A 21,280-nucleotide genomic window follows, 5' to 3' on the forward strand; every position below is an offset into this window, starting at 1 on the left:
AACCTACATGTTGAAGGGGGAGATCAACCTACATGTTGAAGGGGGAGATCAACCTACATGTTGAAGGGGTGGGAGATCAACCTACATGTTGAAGGGGGAGATCAACCTTCATGTTGAAGGGGGGAGATCAACCTACATGTTGAAGGGGGGAGATCAACCTACATGTTGAAGGGGGGGGGGATCCTACATGTTGAAGGGGGAGATCAACCTTCATGTTGAAGGGATGGGAGATCAACCTACATGTTGAAGGGGGAGATCAACCTACATGTGTTGGTTTGGCCTTGTGAAAGGCTTCAGCCATATGTATACGGCAGGGAGTTTGATCCAGTGACTGATCATAAGACGTTAGAGGCTATTGACAGTCCTCGCTCAAAGCCGTGCGCTCCTATCAAACGGTGGGGAGCTGAGACTCCAACAATATGACGTTTGTGTTATCCACATATCAGGAGGGGAAAAAACAACATGGCTGACCCTCTGTCTCGTCTAATTGAAGAGACAGCAGTGAAAGACTCTCTCACACACACACACACACACACACACACACGGAGCAGAGGAGAGCGTGAGATTTGTGGCTGTGAAACCATCTCCAAATGCAATGACCACAAGGGAAGTAGAGGAAGCATCAGCTACAGACAAAGAGCCAATAGAGCTGAGAAATGCCCTGCAGAGTGGGTGTTATGAGACATGGCAGGCCTGTTTTAAAATGAACTGTGTATAATCCGACAGTTCTAAGGGGAACAGGCATTGTTTTGCCACGTGGGCTTTGTGTGACGGCTGTAGCCTTAGATCAAAAGGGACATGTGGGTATTGTAGTCACAAAACTACATGTCATGGATAAGCACGATGGCCGGACATTGTAGTCACAAAACTACATGTCATGGATAAGCACGATGGCCAGACATTGTAGTCACAAAACTACATGTCATGGGTAAAGCACGATGGCCAGACATTGTAGTCACAAAACTACATCTCATGGGTAAAGCACGATGGCCAGACATTGTAGTCACAAAACTACATCTCATGGGTAAAGCACGATGGCCAGACATTGTAGTCACAAAACTACATCTCATGGGTAAAGCACGATGGCCAGACATTGTACAAGGCTGCAGAGAGACATGTCAAGTCCTGCCATGGTTGTCAGATTGTAGCACGACCAGACGTGCCAGAACCTCTGAGACCCACAGAGCTACCTGAAGGGCTGTGGCAGGACATCACCAACTGACCTATTGGGTCCACGACCAACAGGACACTCAGTACTAGTAGTTGTAGACTATTACAGCAGATGTTATGAATATGATATCATGCAATTTACTACCACAGAAAAAAAAGGTGATTGATAGTCTGGAGACTATTTTCAGTCGTCATGGTCTCCCACGAACAATCCCATCTGATTGTTGCCCACAGTACCTGTCATCCCAGTTCCAGAACTTCTGCCGGGAAAATGATGCTGAGCAGAAAGGGAAATCCAAGATCTATGCAGACAACCGTCGCAGAGCTGAACACTCTGACATGGACATCGGAGACCAGGTTCTCCTAAAACAGGACAAAAACAGACAAGTTCACAACAACCTTCAACACAGTGATCAATATAGAGGGAAACAATGTGGTTGTTCCATCTCCAACTGGAGCCAGGTATTCCAGCAATACAACATTCATGAAGATCTATAGAATTGAGGAGCCAAATTCACAACCAAAGGACAGAGACTGCAGAAACAGAGTCATACTCTGAGACATTACATAGAGTCCAAACCAGAGACGGACAGAGACTGCGGAACAGAGTCCTACTCTGAGACATTACATAGAGTCCAAACCAGAGACTGACAGAGACTGCAGAAACAGAGTCATACTCTGAGACATTACATAGAGTCCAAACCAGAGACTGACAGAGACTGCGGAACAGAGTCCTACTCTGAGACATTACATAGAGTCCAAACCAGAGACTGACAGAGACTGCGGAAACAGAGTCCTACTCTGAGACATTACATAGAGTCCAAACCAGAGACTGACAGAGACTGTGGAACAGAGGCCTACTCTGAGTCCAAACCAGAGACCATATTTGAGGGATCACCACAAAGTCCACGGACACCCAAGCTAGTCAGGCCTCACAGACTAATTAAACTGCCACAGAAGTTAACAGACTTAGTCATTTAAATAATTATCCTGTACTGTAAGGGGTAAAGAAAACAAGCTTATAAACTGGAAAAATGACAAGAACAAAGGACTAATGTGAAAACTGAATGTTTGAATTATGTTGTGCAAAAATGTTTTGTTACAGTAAGAAAAAAATTATAATAGTTTAGTTTAGTAGGATGGAGGCTCCATAGCTGCATGGATCTGTAACTACTACAGTGTAGTTTAGTAGGATGGAGGCTGTATGGATCTGTAACTGCTACAGTGTAGTTTAGTAGGATGGAGGCTGTATGGATCTGTAACTACTACAGTGTAGTTTAGTAGGATGGAGGCTGTATGGATCTGTTACTACTACAGTGTAGTTTAGTAGGATGGAGGCTGTATGGATCTGTTACTACTACAGTGTAGTTTAGTAGGATGGAGGCTGTATGGATCTGTAACTACTACAGTGTAGTTTAGTAGGATGGAGACTCTATAGCTGCATGGATCTGCAACTGCTACAGTGTAGTTTAGTAGGATGGAGGCTGTATGGATCTGTTACTACTACAGTGTAGTTTAGTAGGATGGAGGCTGTATGGATCTGTAACTACTACAGTGTAGTTTAGTAGGATGGAGACTCTATAGCTGCATGGATCTGCAACTGCTACAGTGTAGTTTAGTAGGATGGAGGCTGTATGGATCTGTAACTGCTACAGTGTAGTTTAGTAGGATGGAGGCTGTATGGATCTGTAACTGCTACAGTGTAGTTTAGTAGGATGGAGGCTCCATAGCTGTATGGGTCTGTAACTGCTACAGTGTACAGTTGTGGGCAAAAGTTTTGAGAATGACACAAATATTAATTTCCACAAGGTTGCTGCTTCAGTGTCTTTATATATTTTTTGTCAGATGTTACTATGGAATGCTGAAGTATAATTACAAGCATTTCATAAGTGTCAAAGGCTTTTATTTACAATGACATTAAGTTGATGCAAAGAGTCAATATTTGCAGTGTTGACCCTTCTTTTTCAAGACCTGTGCAATCTGCCCTGGCATGCTACCGATTAATTTCTGGGCCACATGGCAGCCCATTCTTGCATAATCAATGCTTGGAGTTTGTCAGAATTTGTGGGTTTTTGTTTGTCCACCACCTCTTGAGGATTGACCAAGTTCTCAATGGGATTAAGGTCTGGGGAGTTTCCTGGCCATGGACCCAAAATATTGATGTTTTGTTCTCCGAGCCACTTAGTTACCACTTTTGCCTTATGGCAAGGTGCTCCATCATGCTGACACGGTATTGTTCATCACCAAACTGTTCCTGGATGGTTGGGAGAAGTTGCTCTCAGAGGATGTGCTGGTACCATTCTTTATTCATGGCTGTGTTCTTAGGCAAAATTGTGAGTGAGCCCACTCCCCTGGCTGAGAAGCAACCCCACACATGAATGGTCTCAGGATGCTTTACTGTTGACATGACACAGGACTGATGGTAGCGCTTACCTTGTCTTCTCCAGACAAGCTTTTTTCCGGATGCCCCAAACAATCTTAATGGGGATTCATCAGAGAAAATGACTTTACCCCAGTCCTCAGCAGTCCAATCCCTGTACCTTTTGCAGAATATCAGTCTGTCCCTGATGTTTTTCCTGGAGAGAAGTGGCTTCTTTGCTGCCTTTCTTGACACCAGGCCAACCTCCAAAAGTCTTCGCCTCACTGTGCGTGCAGATGCAATCACACTTGCCTGCTGCCATTCCTGAGCAAGCTCTGTACTGGTGGTGCCCCCGATCCCGCAGCTGAATCAACTTTAGGAGACGGTCTTGGCGCTTGCTGGACTTTCTTGGGCGCCCTGAAGCCTTCTTCACAACAATTGAACCGCTCTCCTTGATGTTCTTGCCTGTGAAGCCCTTTTTGTGCAAAGCAATGATAACGGCATTTGTTTCCTTGCAGGTAACCATGGGTGACAGAGGAAGAACAATGATTCCAAGCACCACCCTCCTTTTGAAGCTTCCAGTCTGTTATTCAAACTCCATCAGCATGACAGAGTGATCTCCAGCCTTGTCCTCGTCAACACTCACACCTGTGTTAACGAGAGAATCACTGACTGACGTGATGTCAGCTGGTCCTTTTGTGTCAGGGCTGAAATGCAGTGGATTTTTTTGGGGGGGGGGATTCAGTTCATTTGCATGGCAAAGAGGGAATTTGCAATTAATTTCAGTTTATCTGATCACTCTTCAGAACATTCTGGAGTATATGCAAATTGCCATCATACGAACTGAGCAGCAGACTTTGTGAAAATTGGTATTTGTTTCATTCTCAAAACTTTTGGCCACGACTGTATGTCAGAGAGGCCCAGCATCATCCGGATTAGGGTTTGGCCCGGAGTAGGCCATCATTATAAATAAGAATTTGTTCTTAACTGACTTGCCTAGTTAAATAAAATACATTTTAAAAAATGTTGACGTTAAAGTTCATGTCCAAGTAAAGGGGGAATGTCGTGTATTGATGTGACTGTGCTGACATATGACGTCACCACAGGAATGTGGGGTTTATTTCACGGACAGTGACGGAGTAAAGACATGTTGAAGTTTACCTTCGAGTCTGGTTGAGTTAATGCAGTATAATATCCTAAGTATAGGATTGAACAAGAGAGGCCGGTAAAACATGCACAATGACTACGCTGATACGACGCTCACGAACATTTCCTGCAGCATCTCATAATCCAGACCAAACTCACTCGGAAAGTGGATACATTTTTCCCGCTGCTCTACGAGACCTCACCATTTCCAATTATTTTCAGTCAAACAGGAAATCAGTTCCAGGTAACCTATTGCTAATTATTATTGTTTGTTTTAATGATGCTTGTAACACGGTCTGTAAACCAACGCGTTCCAGGATGAAACCGCACTGGTTTCCGCGGCCTGGTTTTGTTGTTCCCCCAGCTAGTTAGCTGTTAGCCAGTTAGCAACACATCTCCCGTCCAACCCGTTTGTGTAGCTAGCTAGCTAACATGCTAACTTTATTTCAGGTTCACGGTTAAAGTGTGACTTCCATTTCGTAGTTAGCCAGCTGTCGACTCATTGTGAGTAAAATGACTGTTGCGAGGAATTAGCTAACCGGCTGCTCCTTGTTTAGCCACAGATAGATAGGTTGGTTACAAAATATTTGGTTTAGCTATCGAGGTAGCTAGCCAAATTAGCTGGACTAACCGTTGCTAAACTTCCCGGCTACAGGTTTATGCAAACAGCTAACGCCTCGATCATACCGACAGTATTATTGCGTTTTGGTACTCCCGAGTGGCGCAGAGATCTAAGGCACTGCATCTCAGTGCTAGAGGCGCCACTACAGACCCTGGTTCGATTCCAGGCTGTATCACAACCGGCCGTGATCGGGAGTCCCATAGGGTGGCGCACAATTGGCCCAGCATCGTTAGGGTTTGGCCAGGGTAGGCCTTCATTGTAAATATAATAATTTGTTCTTAACTGGCTTGCCTCGTTAAAGGTAAAATAAAAGTAATTTCCTATCCAACTGGTCCGGCGTTTGCCTTGCAGCATTGATTTGCAGAGGCAGTGCGTTCTGTTTGGTGATTATGTTGAATTTATTGAACATATGCGTCAAACTGTCTGTCTTGACAGAAATGGTAGCAGAATGTGAATGTTGCACACATATCCAGATGATGCTGTGTACCTTTTTTGTGCAATAATCAAGGCATAACCCCTTTTCCATTATGTTCAAGCAAATTAAGAAGGAATGTCGACCTAAGAAGCAACATTCGGTTTTCCATCATAATGATACAGCTGTGACGCAGGCAAGAATAACGAAGTACTTCTGGGTCATGGATCTTTTGGAATCCTCCAGAATAAGAGTCCCGTTTATTATGGATAAACTGACAAGATGCATGTCTCTCCGCTCTCGTAATGGGAGTGGTAGTCCACACAGCGGCACGGTGGGCTGTCTAGCTCCTCCCCTATCATTTATTTTAATTGGTGGATACATCTCATTATTGTAATCCTTTAAAAAAAATATTTGATGAAGGTTGTTGACGTCAACCGCCTGTATTCAATGGAGAGATTGTATGCTACTACCATTTACTACCATCTTGGGACAACTCCAGTATAGTGTCCTACTTATATCAGTACACTCATGTAACGACTTAAACATTACGAAACTTCTATTAGATCAAATAAACCTTGTGTCGCAAATAATCATTTTTTTGTTGACCGAATTCGACACACTCTCATTGACTTCATACAAAACCGGTTACTTAGTCAAACAACTGGGGCGGAAAACACCACCTGCTGGACGGATACAGATTTGCACCCTAGCTGGGCCTCTCTCTTCCACTTCCTCTCTGTGTGAATACTTTGTAAATTAATAATTAGTGCAGAATTATCCATGTATTTTATCCTTGTAATTATTCTTTGTTTGATAACAAGTATTTCTATAAGATATTGTGTGATTTATTTGTTTATTTGAATCCTAAATGGTCAACAATGTTGTTTTGTGTGTGTACTCTTATCTTGTGTACGTTGTGCTGCAGTAAAAGGTCCATTCTACCCAGGAACACTTCTAGTCTCCAAGTCCACTGAGTTTACACCCCCAGGAACACTTCTAGTCTCCAAGTCCACTGAGTTTACACCCCCAGGAACACTTCTAGTCTCCAAGTCCACTGAGTTTACACCCCCAGGAACACTTCTAGTCTCCAAGTCCACTGAGTTTACACCCCCAGGAACACTTCTAGTCTCCAAGTCCACTGAGTTTACACCCCCAGGAACACTTCTAGTCTCCAAGTCCACAGAGTTTACACCCCCAGGAACACTTCTAGTCTCCAAGTCCACTGAGTTTACACCCCCAGGAGCATCGCTGCTCATTTGCGTCCCTTAAAGAGTGGCCAATCAGCTTTAATCCACTTGGTTGTCATAATGGACATAAATACTGCACTGTACATAATCGATTGTGTCTAATAAAACCAGGGTCCAGCCTACTCACTAAAGTCCATAGCATACAAAACAGAATGTACGTGTCCAATATGAAAAATCTACTTGGATTGGCTACTCTTTAAGGGCTGCAGAATGAACAGCGACACTTCTCTGGGTGTAAACGCGGTGACAGTGTGAACGGACAGTGACGTGAAGTTGGCAACGATAAGAAGTAGCCGGGAGTAGCAGATAGCGTCGCTAATGCAAATAGACCTATTCTGGAAATTCATGAGCTGGAATATATCGCTAGCTCTTGACTATGGAAGCAGATTACTGACTTGTTCCGGCTGACGATCATTAGTTTGATAACGGATACGAGAGAAGGGTACTAATTGATTGTTTCACAGTGACTCTAAAATATAATTATTCCCTTCATGGAATAAAGATGTTCCACGAAGAGAGCTGAAAGTCATTGAAGACGTGGAGTCGCTGATTTTATTTAGAATTGGGGGAGAGAAAAAAACGGGAAAAAAAACGATTTTCTTCTATTGACAATTTTATATCAAATCAGATGAAAGTTGCTGGTTCAAATCCCCGAGCTGATATGGTAAAAATCTGTCGTTCTGCCCCATGAACAAGGCAATTTAACCCAGTGTTCTACCGGGCGCCGAAGACGTGGATGTCAATTATGGCAGCCCCCACACCTCTGTGATTCACAGGGGTTAAATACAGCCCCCACACCTCTGTGATTCACAGGGGTTAAATACAGCCCCCACACCTCTGTGATTCACAGGGGTTAAATACAGCCCCCACACCTCTGTGATTCACAGGGGTTAAATACAGCCCCCACACCTCTGTGATTCACAGGGGTTAAATACAGCCCCCACACCTCTGTGATTCACAGGGGTTAAATACAGCCCCCACACCTCTGTGATTCACAGGGGTTAAATACAGCCCCCACACCTCTGTGATTCACAGGGGTTAAATACAGCCCCCACACCTCTGTGATTCACAGGGGTTAAATACAGCCCCCACACCTCTCTGATTCACAGGGGTTAAATACAGCCCCCACACCTCTGTGATTCACAGGGGTTAAATACAGCCCCCACACCTCTCTGATTCACAGGGGTTAAATACAGCCCCCACACCTCTCTGATTCACAGGGGTTAAATACAGCCCCCACACCTCTGTGATTCACAGGGGTTAAATACAGCCCCCACACCTCTGTGATTCACAGGGGTTAAATACAGCCCCCACACCTCTGTGATTCACAGGGGTTAAATACAGCCCCCACACCTCTGTGATTCACAGGGGTTAAATACAGCCCCCACACCTCTGTGATTCACAGGGGTTAAATACAGCCCCCACACCTCTGTGATTCACAGGGGTTAAATACAGCCCCCACACCTCTGTGATTCACAGGGGTTAAATACAGCCCCCACACCTCTGTGATTCACATGGGTTAAATACAGCCCCCACACCTCTCTGATTCACAGGGGTTAAATACAGCCCCCACACCTCTGTGATTCACAGGGGTTAAATACAGCCCCCACACCTCTCTGATTCACAGGGGTTAAATACAGCCCCCACACCTCTCTGATTCACAGGGGTTAAATACAGCCCCCACACCTCTGTGATTCACAGGGGTTAAATACAGCCCCCACACCTCTGTGATTCACAGGGGTTAAATACAGCCCCCACACCTCTGTGATTCACAGGGGTTAAATACAGCCCCCACACCTCTGTGATTCACAGGGGTTAAATACAGCCCCCACACCTCTGTGATTCACAGGGGTTAAATACAGCCCCCACACCTCTCTGATTCACAGGGGTTAAATACAGCCCCCACACCTCTGTGATTCACAGGGGTTAAATACAGCCCCCACACCTCTCTGATTCACAGGGGTTAAATACAGCCCCCACACCTCTCTGATTCACAGGGGTTAAATACAGCCCCCACACCTCTCTGATTCACAGGGGTTAAATACAGCCCCCACACCTCTCTGATTCACAGGGGTTAAATACAGCCCCCACACCTCTCTGATTCACAGGGGTTAAATACAGCCCCCACACCTCTCTGATTCACAGGGGTTAAATACAGCCCCCACACCTCTGTGATTCACAGGGGTTAAATACAGCCCCCACACCTCTCTGATTCACAGGGGTTAAATACAGCCCCCACACCTCTCTGATTCACAGGGGTTAAATACAGCCCCCACACCTCTCTGATTCACAGGGGTTAAATACAGCCCCCACACCTCTCTGATTCACAGGGGTTAAATACAGCCCCCACACCTCTGTGATTCACAGGGGTTAAATACAGCCCCCACACCTCTGTGATTCACAGGGGTTAAATACAGCCCCCACACCTCTGTGATTCACAGGGGTTAAATACAGCCCCCACACCTCTGTGATTCACAGGGGTTAAATACAGCCCCCACACCTCTGTGATTCACAGGGGTTAAATACAGCCCCCACACCTCTCTGATTCACAGGGGTTAAATACAGCCCCCACACCTCTGTGATTCACAGGGGTTAAATACAGCCCCCACACCTCTGTGATTCACAGGGGTTAAATACAGCCCCCACACCTCTGTGATTCACAGGGGTTAAATACAGCCCCCACACCTCTGTGATTCACAGGGGTTAAATACAGCCCCCACACCTCTGTGATTCACAGGGGTTAAATACAGCCCCCACACCTCTGTGATTCACAGGGGTTAAATACAGCCCCCACACCTCTCTGATTCACAGGGGTTAAATACAGCCCCCACACCTCTCTGATTCACAGGGGTTAAATACAGCCCCCACACCTCTGTGATTCACAGGGGTTAAATACAGCCCCCACACCTCTCTGATTCACAGGGGTTAAATACAGCCCCCACACCTCTGTGATTCACAGGGGTTAAATACAGCCCCCACACCTCTGTGATTCACAGGGGTTAAATACAGCCCCCACACCTCTCTGATTCACAGGGGTTAAATACAGCCCCCACACCTCTCTGATTCAAAGGGGTTAAATACAGCCCCCACACCTCTCTGATTCACAGGGGTTAAATACAGCCCCCACACCTCTCTGATTCACAGGGGTTAAATACAGCCCCCACACCTCTCTGATTCACAGGGGTTAAATACAGCCCCCACACCTCTCTGATTCACAGGGGTTAAATACAGCGCCCACACCTCTCTGATTCACAGGGGTTAAATACAGCCCCCACAACTCTCTGATTCACAGGGGTTAAATACAGCCCCCACACCTCTCTGATTCACAGGGGTAAATACAGCCCCCACACCTCTCTGATTCACAGGGGTTAAATACAGCCCCCACACCTCTCTGATTCACAGGGGTTAAATACAGCCCCCACACCTCTGTGATTCACAGGGGTTAAATACAGCCCCCACACCTCTGTGATTCACAGGGGTTAAATACAGCCCCCACACCTCTCTGATTCACAGGGGTTAAATACAGCCCCCACACCTCTCTGATTCACAGGGGTTAAATACAGCCCCCACACCTCTCTGATTCACAGGGGTTAAATACAGCCCCCACACCTCTCTGATTCACAGGGGTTAAATACAGCCCCCACACCTCTCTGATTCACAGGGGTTAAATACAGCCCCCACACCTCTGTGATTCACAGGGGTTAAATACAGCCCCCACACCTCTGTGATTCACAGGGGTTAAATACAGCCCCCACACCTCTGTGATTCACAGGGGTTAAATACAGCCCCCACACCTCTGTGATTCACAGGGGTTAAATACAGCCCCCACACCTCTCTGATTCACAGGGGTTAAATACAGCCCCCACACCTCTGTGATTCACAGGGGTTAAATACAGCCCCCACACCTCTCTGATTCACAGGGGTTAAATACAGCCCCCACACCTCTGTGATTCACAGGGGTTAAATACAGCCCCCACACCTCTGTGATTCACAGGGGTTAAATACAGCCCCCACACCTCTCTGATTCACAGGGGTTAAATACAGCCCCCACACCTCTCTGATTCACAGGGGTTAAATACAGCCCCCACACCTCTCTGATTCACAGGGGTTAAATACAGCCCCCACACCTCTGTGATTCACAGGGGTTAAATACAGCCCCCACACCTCTCTGATTCACAGGGGTTAAATACAGCCCCCACACCTCTCTGATTCACAGGGGTTAAATACAGCCCCCACACCTCTGTGATTCACAGGGGTTAAATACAGCCCCCACACCTCTGTGATTCACAAATACGGAAGACACATTTCAGTTGAAGGCATTCAGTTGTACAACTGGCGAGGTACCCCCCCCCCTTTCCCCTGTTTTATCACAGGTGTAGACTTCACAGTGAAATGCTGACTGACGAGCCCTTTCCCCTGTTTTATCACAGGTGTAGACTTCACAGTGAAATGCTGACTGACGAGCCCTTTCCCCTGTTTTATCACAGGTGTAGACTTCACAGTGAAATGCTGACTGACGAGCCCTTTCCCCTGTTTTATCACAGGTGTAGACTTCACAGTGAAATGCTGACTGACGAGCCCTTTCCCCTGTTTTATCACAGGTGTAGACTTCACAGTGAAATGCTGACTGACGAGCCCTTTCCCCTGTTTTATCACAGGTGTAGACTTCACAGTGAAATGCTGACTGACGAGCCCTTTCCCCTGTTTTATCACAGGTGTAGACTTCACAGTGAAATGCTGACTGACGAGCCCTTTCCCCTGTTTTATCACAGGTGTAGACTTCACAGTGAAATGCTGACTGACGAGCCCTTTCCCCTGTTTTATCACAGGTGTAGACTTCACAGTGAAATGCTGACTGACGAGCCCTTTCCCAACAGTGCAGAGTTAAAAAGGAAAATGAGAATAGTTCAACAATAAAATACAAGGGGTAGTGTTACCAAGTCTGTCTGTGTGAGGTTACATGGATACATGGATACATGGATACATGGTTACATGGATATATGGATACATGGTTACATGGATACATGGATACATGGTTACATGGTTACATGGTTACATGGATACATGGATACATGGTTACATGGTTACATGGATACATGGATACATGGTTACATGGTTACATGGATATATGGATACATGGTTACATGGATACATGGATACATGGTTACATGGTTACATGGTTACATGGATACATGGATACATGGTTACATGGTTACATGGATACATGGTTACATGGTTACATGGATACATGGATACATGGATACATGGTTACATGGATACATGGTTACATGGATACATGGTTACATGGATACATGGTTACATGGTTACATGGTTACATGGTTACATGGATACATGGTTACATGGATACATGGATACATGGATACATGGATACATGGTTACATGGTTACATGGATACATGGATACATGGTTACATGGATACATGGTTACATGGATACATGGTTACATGGATACATGGTTACATGGATACATGGATACATGGATACATGGTTACATGGTTACATGGATACATGGATACATGGTTACATGGTTACATGGTTACATGGATACATGGATACATGGTTACATGGTTACATGGATACATGGTTACATGGATACATGGTTACATGGATACATGGATACATGGATACATGGTTACATGGTTACATGGATACATGGTTACATGGATAGTCAGATTAATATAATAGTTTGATTAAAACGTGCTTTGCAAGAAGAACGGCTTCTCTAATAATAATCCTGTTTCCATGGAAACATCTGAAATCCGGCTACCCGATGGCACTCTGATAAATGCAGAAGATTACTACTCAAAATAAATGTTCTACCACAGCGATCATGTTATTTTTAATTTATTTTAAGCACATTTGATTCAGAGTTCGGACACACAACATTTTGTTTGTGAAAACTAAGACAGTAGTACATTCAGTTGTTCTGAACTCACTTCACTTTGCACTTAACAGGGAGGCTCGCTTTGCTGTTGCCAGCACATGTGCAGATCAAATACAATCTGCTGGAATTTCGATTTCAAATACAATTAGCTGGAATTTCGATTTCAAATACAATTAGCTGGAATTCAGATGTTATGCTACATGTCCTATAGTCTGAAAGGTTGCTCAGAAAACCTTGTTCTAATCGGCGTTGATGCTTGCTTTGATTTTTGACCCTATACCGATTTTAAGACATGCAGAGTAAGGTGTTTACATGACTATTGGATAATTTGCCATAATCAGATTAATATTGAGGTAGTTGAGGTAATATATGCATGTAGTTAGGGGTACAAGTGACTAGGCAATCAGGATAGATAATAAAGAGGAACAGCAGTATACAGAACCAGTCAAAAGTTTACACAGACCTACTCCTTCAAAGGTTTACACAGACCTACTCCTTCAAAGGTTTACACAGACCTACTCCTTCAAAGGTTTACACAGACCTACTCCTTCAAAGGTTTACAAAGACCTACTCCTTCAAAGGTTTTTCTTTATATTTTACTATTTTTAGTAGTGAAGACATCAAAACTATAAACTGGCACATGGAATCATGTAGTAACTCAAAAAGTGTTAAACAAATGCTTTTCCAACGGTCTTCAAGGAGTTCCCACATATGCTGAGCACTCGTTGGCTGCTATTCCTTCACTCTGCCGTCCAGCTCATCCCAAACCATCTCAGTTGGGTTGAGGTCGGGTGATTGTGGAAGCCAGGTCATCTGATGCAGCACTCCATCACTCTCCTTCTTGGTCAAATAGCTCTTACACAGCCTGGGTCATTGTCCTGTTGAAAAACAGATGATAGTGGGACTAAGCTCAAACCAGATGGGATGGCATATCGCTGCAGAATGCTGTGGTAGCCATGCTGGTTAAATGTGCGTTGAATTCTAAATAAATCACAGACAGTGTCACCAGCAAAGCACCATCACACCACCTCCTCCATGCGTCACAGTGAGAACCACACATGCGGAGATCATCCGTTCACCTACTCTGCGTGTCAAAGACACGGTGGTTGGAACCAAGAATTTGGACTCATCAGAACAAAGGACAGATTTCCACGGGTCTAATGTCCATTGCTCATGTTTCTTGGCCCAAGCAAGTCTCTTCCTATTGGTGTATTTTAGTAGTGGTTTCTTTGCAACAATTCAACCATGAAGGCCTGATTTCACACAGTCTCCTCTGAACAGTTGATGTTGAGATGTGTCTGTTACTTGAACTCGGTGAAATATTTATTTGGGCTGCAATCTGAGGTGCAGTTAATTCTAATGAACTTGTCCTCTGCAACAGGGGAAACTCTGGGTCTTCCTTTCCTGTGGCGGTCCTCATGAGAGCCAGTTTCATCATTGCGCCTGATGGTTTTTGTGACGGCACTTGAAGAAACGTTCAAAGGTCTTGAAATGTTCCGTATTGACTGACCTTCATGACTGTTGTTTCTCTTTTGATTATTTGAGCTGTTCTTGCCATAATATCGACTTGGTCTTTTACCAAACAGGGCTATCGTCTGTATACCACCCCTACCTTGTCACAACACTACTGATTGGCTCAAACGCATTAAGAAGGAAATAAATTCCACAAATTAACTTTTAACAAGGCACACATGTTAATTGAAATGCATTCCAGGTGACTACCTCATGAAGCTGGTTGAGAGAATGCCAAGAGTGTGCAAAGCTGTCATCAAGGCAAAGGGTGGCTACTTTGAAGAATCTCAAATATAAAATATATTTTTAATTTGTTTGACACTTTCTTTGGTTACTACATGTTTCCATATGAGTTATTTCATAGTTCATAGTTCATGTCTTCAAAGAAAAACCCTTGAATGAGTAGGTGTGTCCAAACTTTTGACTGGTACTGTATGTGTGTGTTTTGTGTCGTATTTGTGAGGGTGCAAGAGAATCAGTGCAACAAACAAGAGGGTCAATGCAGTCCGGGCTATTTGATGAACTGTTCAGCAGTCTGATGGCTTGGGGGTAGAAGCTGTTCAGCAGTCCGGGCTATTTGATGAACTGTTCAGCAGTCTGATGGCTTGGGGGTAGAAGCTGTTCAGCAGTCCGGGCTATTTGATGAACTGTTCAGCAGTCTGATGGCTTGGGGGTAGAAGCTGTTCAGCAGTCTGATGGCTTGGGGGTAGAAGCTGTTCAGCAGTCCGGGCTATTTGATGAACTGTTCAGCAGTCTGATGGCTTGGGGGTAGAAGCTGTTCAGCAGTCCGGGCTATTTGATGAACTGTTCAGCAGTCTGATGGCTTGGGGGTAGAAGCTGTTCAGCAGTCTGATGGCTTGGGGGTAGAAGCTGTTCAGCAGTCTGATGGCTTGGGGGTAGAAGCTGTTCAGCAGTCTGATGGCTTGGGGGTAGAAGCTGTTCAGCAGTCTGATGGCTTGGGGGTAGAAGCTGTTCAGCAGTCTGATGGCTTGAGGGTAGAAGCTGTTCAGCAGTCTGATGGCTTGGGGGTAGAAGCTGTTCAGCAGTCTGATGGCTTGGGGGTAGAAGCTGTTCAGCAGTCTGATGGCTTGAGGGTAGAAACTGTTCAGCAGTCTGATGGCTTGGGGGTAGAAGCTGTTCAGCAGTCTGATGGCTTGGGGGTAGAAGCTGTTCAGCAGTCGGATGGCTTGAGGGTAGAAGCTGTTCAGCAGTCTGATGGCTTGAGGGTAGAAGCTGTTCAGCAGTCTGATGGCTTGGGGGTAGAACAGTCTAATGGCTTGGGGGTAGAAGCTGTTCAGCAGTCTGATGGCTTGGGGGTAGAAGCTGTTCAGCAGTCTGATGGCTTGGGGGTAGAACAGTCTAATGGCTTGGGGGTAGAAGCTGTTCAGCAGTCTGATGGCTTGGGGGTAGAAGCTGTTCAGCAGTCTGATGGCTTGGGAGTAGAAGCTGTTCAGCAGTCTAATGGCTTGGGGGTAGAAGCTGTTCAGCAGTCTGATGGCTTGGGGGTAGAAGCTGTTCAGCAGTCTAATGGCTTGGGGGTAGAAGCTGTTCAGCAGTCTGATGGCTTGGGGGTAGAAGCTGTTCAGCAGTCTGATGGCTTGAGGTTAGAAGCTGTTCAGCAGTCTGATGGCTTGGGGGTAGAAGCTGTTCAGCAGTCTGATGGCTTGAGGTTAGAAGCTGTTCAGCAGTCTGATGGCTTGAGGTTAGAAGCTGTTCAGCAGTCTGATGGCTTGAGGTTAGAAGCTGTTCAGCAGTCTGATGGCTTGAGGGTAGAAGCTGTTCAGCAGTCTGATGGCTTGGGGGTAGAAGCTGTTCAGCAGTCTGATGGCTTGGGGTAGAACAGTCTAATGGCTTGGGGGTAGAAGCTGTTCAGCAGTCTGACGGCTTTGGGGTAGAAGCTGTTCAGCAGTCTAATGGCTTGGGGGTAGAAGCTCTTCGGGTGCCAAACTTGGTACTCCGGGACCACTGGCAGTAGCAGAGATTACTGGAGTCTTTGACCATTTTTAGGGCCTTCCTCTGACGCCACCTGGTATAGAGGTCCTGGATGGCAGGGAGCTCGGCCCCAGTGATGTACTGGGACCATACACAAGAGGTTGACCGATATGTGTGGTTGAATTTTACCTCTTTTCTCCCCAATTTCGTGGTATCCAATTGTTAGTAGTTACTATCTTGTCTCATCGCTACAACTCCCGTACGGGCTCGGGAGAGACGAAGGTTGAAAGTCATGCGTCCTCCGATACCCAACCAACTGCTTCTTAACACAGCGCGCATCCAACCCAGAAGCCAGCCACACCAATGTGTCGGAGGAAACACCGTGCACCTGGCAACCTTGGTTAGCGCACACTGCGCCCGGCCCGCCACAGGAGTCGCTAGTGCGCGATGAGACAAGGATATCCCTAACCCGGACAACGCTAGGCCAATTGTGCGTCGCTCCACGGACCTCCTGGTCACGACCGGTTACGACAGAGCCTGGGCGCGAACCCAGAGTCTCTGGTGGCACAGAGACCGATATGGGGGTTGGATGCGCGCTGTACAGTACAGCGCCCTTAACCACTGCGCCACCCGGGAGGCCCCCTTAGATACATTTTTGTTGTCTTTTCTGGAGCTATACCACGATCTAGGTTTGTGAAAATCACCCTGAACTTTTTCAGTCTCCTCTTTTAGATCTACCCAGCCTACCATGTCTGAACCAGGTTCTGGTTGTGGTGTTCCGGCCCAGAGAAGCTCACAGCGGGGTCCAGAGTTGCTGTCAGTGAAGCTGGGGGACTGCAGTCAAACAGTGGAACTCAATGTGATTGTCAAGGAGGAGGGCGAGGAGAGAGAAATCAATGAGCGGGAGGAGGAAGAGAGAGAGGACAGGGCCTCTGTTGACTCAGGTAAATTCAGGCTAACATCCTCTTTGGTTCAGAGGTAAACAACCCAAAATAACCATTTGATTTTCTGGTTCATTAAGAAATGTAAACATATGTTTTTGGTTGTTGAATAAAATGTAAATTCAGAATATTTAAGCAAGTTAGCAGGCTAACTCATTGATTCTGCTTTGTAGTATAACCCTCAGGCTTCTGTATGTGTAAGAGGGAAGGCGAGTGCCAAAACAAAAATGGCTACCGACCATTGCACAATGCATTGTAATTTGACAATGGCGGCATTATTTATGTGCAATGCAACAAGCCCCTTGCAAAAGTATTTATTTCAATACACTGTTAATCCTAATTAATGTTGAATTCTGCATTAAGCTAAAATACTTTGTTCCTCTGTCTGTTTCTTACCCTATATATCTGTTCATATTCTTACAGGAGAGATCCCCAACCCAGACTCGGTAAACGAGCCCAGTTCCACAGCATCAAGACTGCCTGGTTGTGGGAGTTACCCCTGTCCTCAATGTGGGAAGTGTTTCAGTCGAGCAGGAGACCTGAAGACTCATCAGAGATCCCACAGTGGAGAGAAGCCTGCCAGTACTCTCAATGTGATTGTCAAAGTGGAGGAGGATGAGAAGGAAAAGAGAGGAGTTGAGGAAGAGAAGGAAACTAGTGGTATAGTCGACCCAGATACATCAAGACTTCGTGGTCGTTACCCCTGTCCTCAATGTGGAAAGAGTTTCAGTTCCTCAGGTAATCTAAAGAATCATCAAAGAGTTCACAATGGAGAGAAACCTTACCACTGCTCCCAATGTGGAAAGGGTTTCAGTCGAGCAGGAGACCTGAAGACTCATCAGAGATCGCACAGCGGAGAGAAGCCTCACCACTGCTCTCTTTGTGGGAAGTGTTTCAGTCGAGCAGGAGACCTGAAGACTCATCAGAGATCGCACAGTGGAGAGAAGTCTGCCAGTACTTTCAATGTGATTGTCAAAGAGGAGGAGGATGAAAAGGAAATCGATGAGAAGGTAAAGAGAGAAGTTAAGGAAGAGCAGGAAGCTAGTGGTGTAGTTGACCCAGATACATCAAGACTATCTGGTCGTGGTCGATTCCCCTGTCATCAGTGTGGGAAGAGTTTCCGTTCCTCAGGTAAACTAAAGAATCATCAAAGAGTACACACTCGAGAGAAACCATTTCACTGTGCCACATGTGGGAAGAGTTTCCGTGAAAAATTCAACCTCACGAGACATGAGAAGGTACATAGTGGGGAGAAGCCGTATCACTGCACCCAGTGTGGGAAAAGCTTCAATCGTTCTGGAAGTCTTAAGGAACATCAAAGAGTACATACAGGGGAGAAGCCTTACCACTGCTCTCTTTGTCAGAAGAGTTTTAGTCAGCCAGGAAACCTTAAGAAACACCAGAGAATACATACAGGGGAGAAGCCTTACCGTTGCTCTCTGTGTGGAAATAGTTTTTGTTTTGCTGGAAACCTCAAGAATCATCAGAGATCACACTGTGGAGAGAAGCCTTACCGCTGCTCTCAGTGTGGGGAGGGATTCCCTCAACTAAAAAGTCTTAAAAGCCATCAGAAAATACATATTGGAGAGACGTCTCCCTCTACTTTCAATGTGATTGTCAAAGAGGAGGGTGGTGACTGTACTTTCAATGGGATTGTCAAAGAAGAGGAGGATGGGAAGAAAATTGATGAGAAGGAAATGAGAGAAGTTGAAGAGGACGACAACAACAGTGGTGTAGTTGACCCAGATACATCAAGATTGCCTGATCGGGGTCGTTACCCCTGTCCTCAATGTGGAAAGATTTTCAGTTCCTCAAGTAATCTTAAGAATCATCAAAGAGTTCACACTGGAGAGAAACCTTTCCTCTGCTCCCAATGTGGGAAGAGTTTCAGTGAGAAAGTAAACCTTAAGAGACACGAAAGAGTACATAGTGGAGAGAAGCCTTACCACTGCACCACATGTGGGAAGAGCTTCAATCATTCAGGAAGCCTTAGAGATCATCAGAGAATTCATACAGGGGAGAAACCTTACCACTGCTCACTTTGCGGAAATAATTTTCGTTTTGCTGGAGACCTAAAGAATCATCAGAGATCACACAGTGGAGAGAAGCCTTACCAATGTTCTCGGTGTGGAGAGGGATTCACTCAGCTAAGAAGTCTAAGAAGTCATGAGAGAATATCCATTGGAGGGAAGCCTGCCTGTGCTTTCAATGTGATTGTCCAAGAAGAGAAAGAAGTTGAGGGAGAGGAGAGTGATGTGAAATAAACGTGAAGTGAGGATACATTAGCTAACTATAGGTATTGATATTCACACCTATCCTTGCAATGGTGTCATGGACAGCACCATTTAGGGCTATCTTCTTTTACTTCTATGAGTGTATTGGACGTTCACAAATGAACTCAACTTGAATACCACCACCACCTATTGTGCTGGAGAGTGTATTAATCTGACCTTTATTTTGACAGGGAGTCAATACTGAGACCGAGGTCTCTTTTCCAGATGAGGCTTGTATAGCACCACAATACACATTAAACTACAATAAACACATTCAACTACACATTCATAAACACAATATACACGGTGTAATACACAACATGACACGAAAAGTAAAACGCAATCATAAAAAAAACAGACATTCTTTCGCAACAAGGTCCCATAACAACTGTCTGAAATGCCCTAGAGGCACCAATTCCTCCAATTTTAAAGTGCATTGTAGATTATTCGGCACACGCAAGGCACAAGGAAACCAAATGCTGATCTACCGAACTCTGTAGACACCAATGGAGTCTCTCTAGAGTTAACCAACCCTGGGAACGGGTTTGATAACTTATCATTTAGAGGCAGCTGCTATTTTATAAATAGTATCACCATAATTGAGAACGGGTAGAAAGGTTGACTGCCGAATCTGTTTCCTGCTGACTAGAGGGAGACTAGATCAGTTTCTGTAAAAAAAAAAAAAATTTAAAACATTTTAAATCTTAGTTTCTTTAACTAGCTCAGTCGTATGTTTAAGCAACAAAAAAAAACAAAAACGTTAAATCACGCCAAGGTCATTATATGCCGGGACTCGTTGGATTTATAAAACCATTCGATGAGTGAGGGAAGATGTAATCCAACTGAGACGACCAAGTATGAGTTTTAAAAAAAATCAGTAAGGGGTTTTTCCTGCACAACTGTAAAATCAGACTGTAGCCTTGTCACAGCCAGGTCAGCAGTCGGGGTAATTCCGTAACGTAATAAATAGTGTCATCTGTATTTAGATGAGATCGAGACAAGATCGTTAACAACTATAGTGGTTGCTGTAGTAGTGCTATTCCCAGGCCTAAAGCCTGATTGGTTTACGTTAACAATACGTGTCTCATTGTAAACCAGGTTGCCAGTCCGGGCCTAAGCCTGTGTTCCTGGCCTTGACCCAAGCATCATTTATTTAATGAATTATTTCTGAACAGGATAGTGGTTGCTGTAGTAATGCTATTCCCAGGCCTTAAAGCCTGATTGGTTTATTATTTCTGAACAGGATAGTGGTTGCTGTAGTAATGCTATTCCCAGGCCTTAAAGCCTGATTGGTTTATTATTTCTGAACAGGATAGTGGTTGCTGTAGTAATGCTATTCCCAGGCCTAAAGCCTTTACATGAGATCGATATACTGAACAATACATTTTCCATTCACACAAAAAAAGCTTATTTTTATTTAATTATATTTTCACAAATTTGTTTACGTCCTTGTTATTGAGCATTTTGTCTTTTGTGAAGATAATCCATCCACCTGACAGGTGTGTCATATCAAGAAGCTGATTAAATAGCATGAACATTGACAAACTGATGTCCCAGCCTTAGTAGTCTAGTCATGGTAAAAACATGACGTCTGGCCTCCCGAGTGTCACAGCGGTCTAAGGCACTACTGTCTTTCTTTGGAATGCACAGATGACACAATAAACAACAATATCTAACTTTAACTACCACAGTATCATGTTAAAGGGACATTTCACAATTACATAGTCATAATCTCAAGCACCACCCTAACATCAACATT

The 21,280-nt window shown here is 45.1% G+C and overlaps 1 protein-coding gene across 3 annotated transcripts; it reads left to right on the forward strand.

Moving 5' to 3' along the window:
- Positions 1-4,676: 4,676 nt before the first annotated feature.
- LOC110495009 (zinc finger protein 2) lies at positions 4,677-20,291 on the forward strand. Of its 3 annotated transcripts, XM_036942201.1 has the most exons (4): positions 4,677-4,919; positions 17,027-17,251; positions 17,672-17,804; positions 18,177-20,291. In XM_036942201.1, the coding sequence occupies exons 1-4, from the start codon at positions 4,769-4,771 to the stop codon at positions 19,510-19,512; spliced, it is 1,845 nt and encodes a 614-aa protein (XP_036798096.1). In that variant the 5' UTR covers positions 4,677-4,768; the 3' UTR covers positions 19,513-20,291. The 3 variants fall into 3 exon arrangements, with proteins under 3 accessions (XP_036798096.1, XP_036798093.1, XP_036798095.1); XM_036942198.1 differs by having other exon boundaries at positions 17,672-20,291; XM_036942200.1 differs by having other exon boundaries at positions 4,680-4,919; positions 17,040-17,251; positions 17,672-20,291.
- The last annotated feature ends 989 nt before the right edge of the window (positions 20,292-21,280 follow it).

This window comes from Oncorhynchus mykiss, chromosome 13 (genome assembly GCF_013265735.2).
Source record: "Oncorhynchus mykiss isolate Arlee chromosome 13, USDA_OmykA_1.1, whole genome shotgun sequence".
Lineage (NCBI taxonomy): Eukaryota > Metazoa > Chordata > Actinopteri > Salmoniformes > Salmonidae > Oncorhynchus > Oncorhynchus mykiss.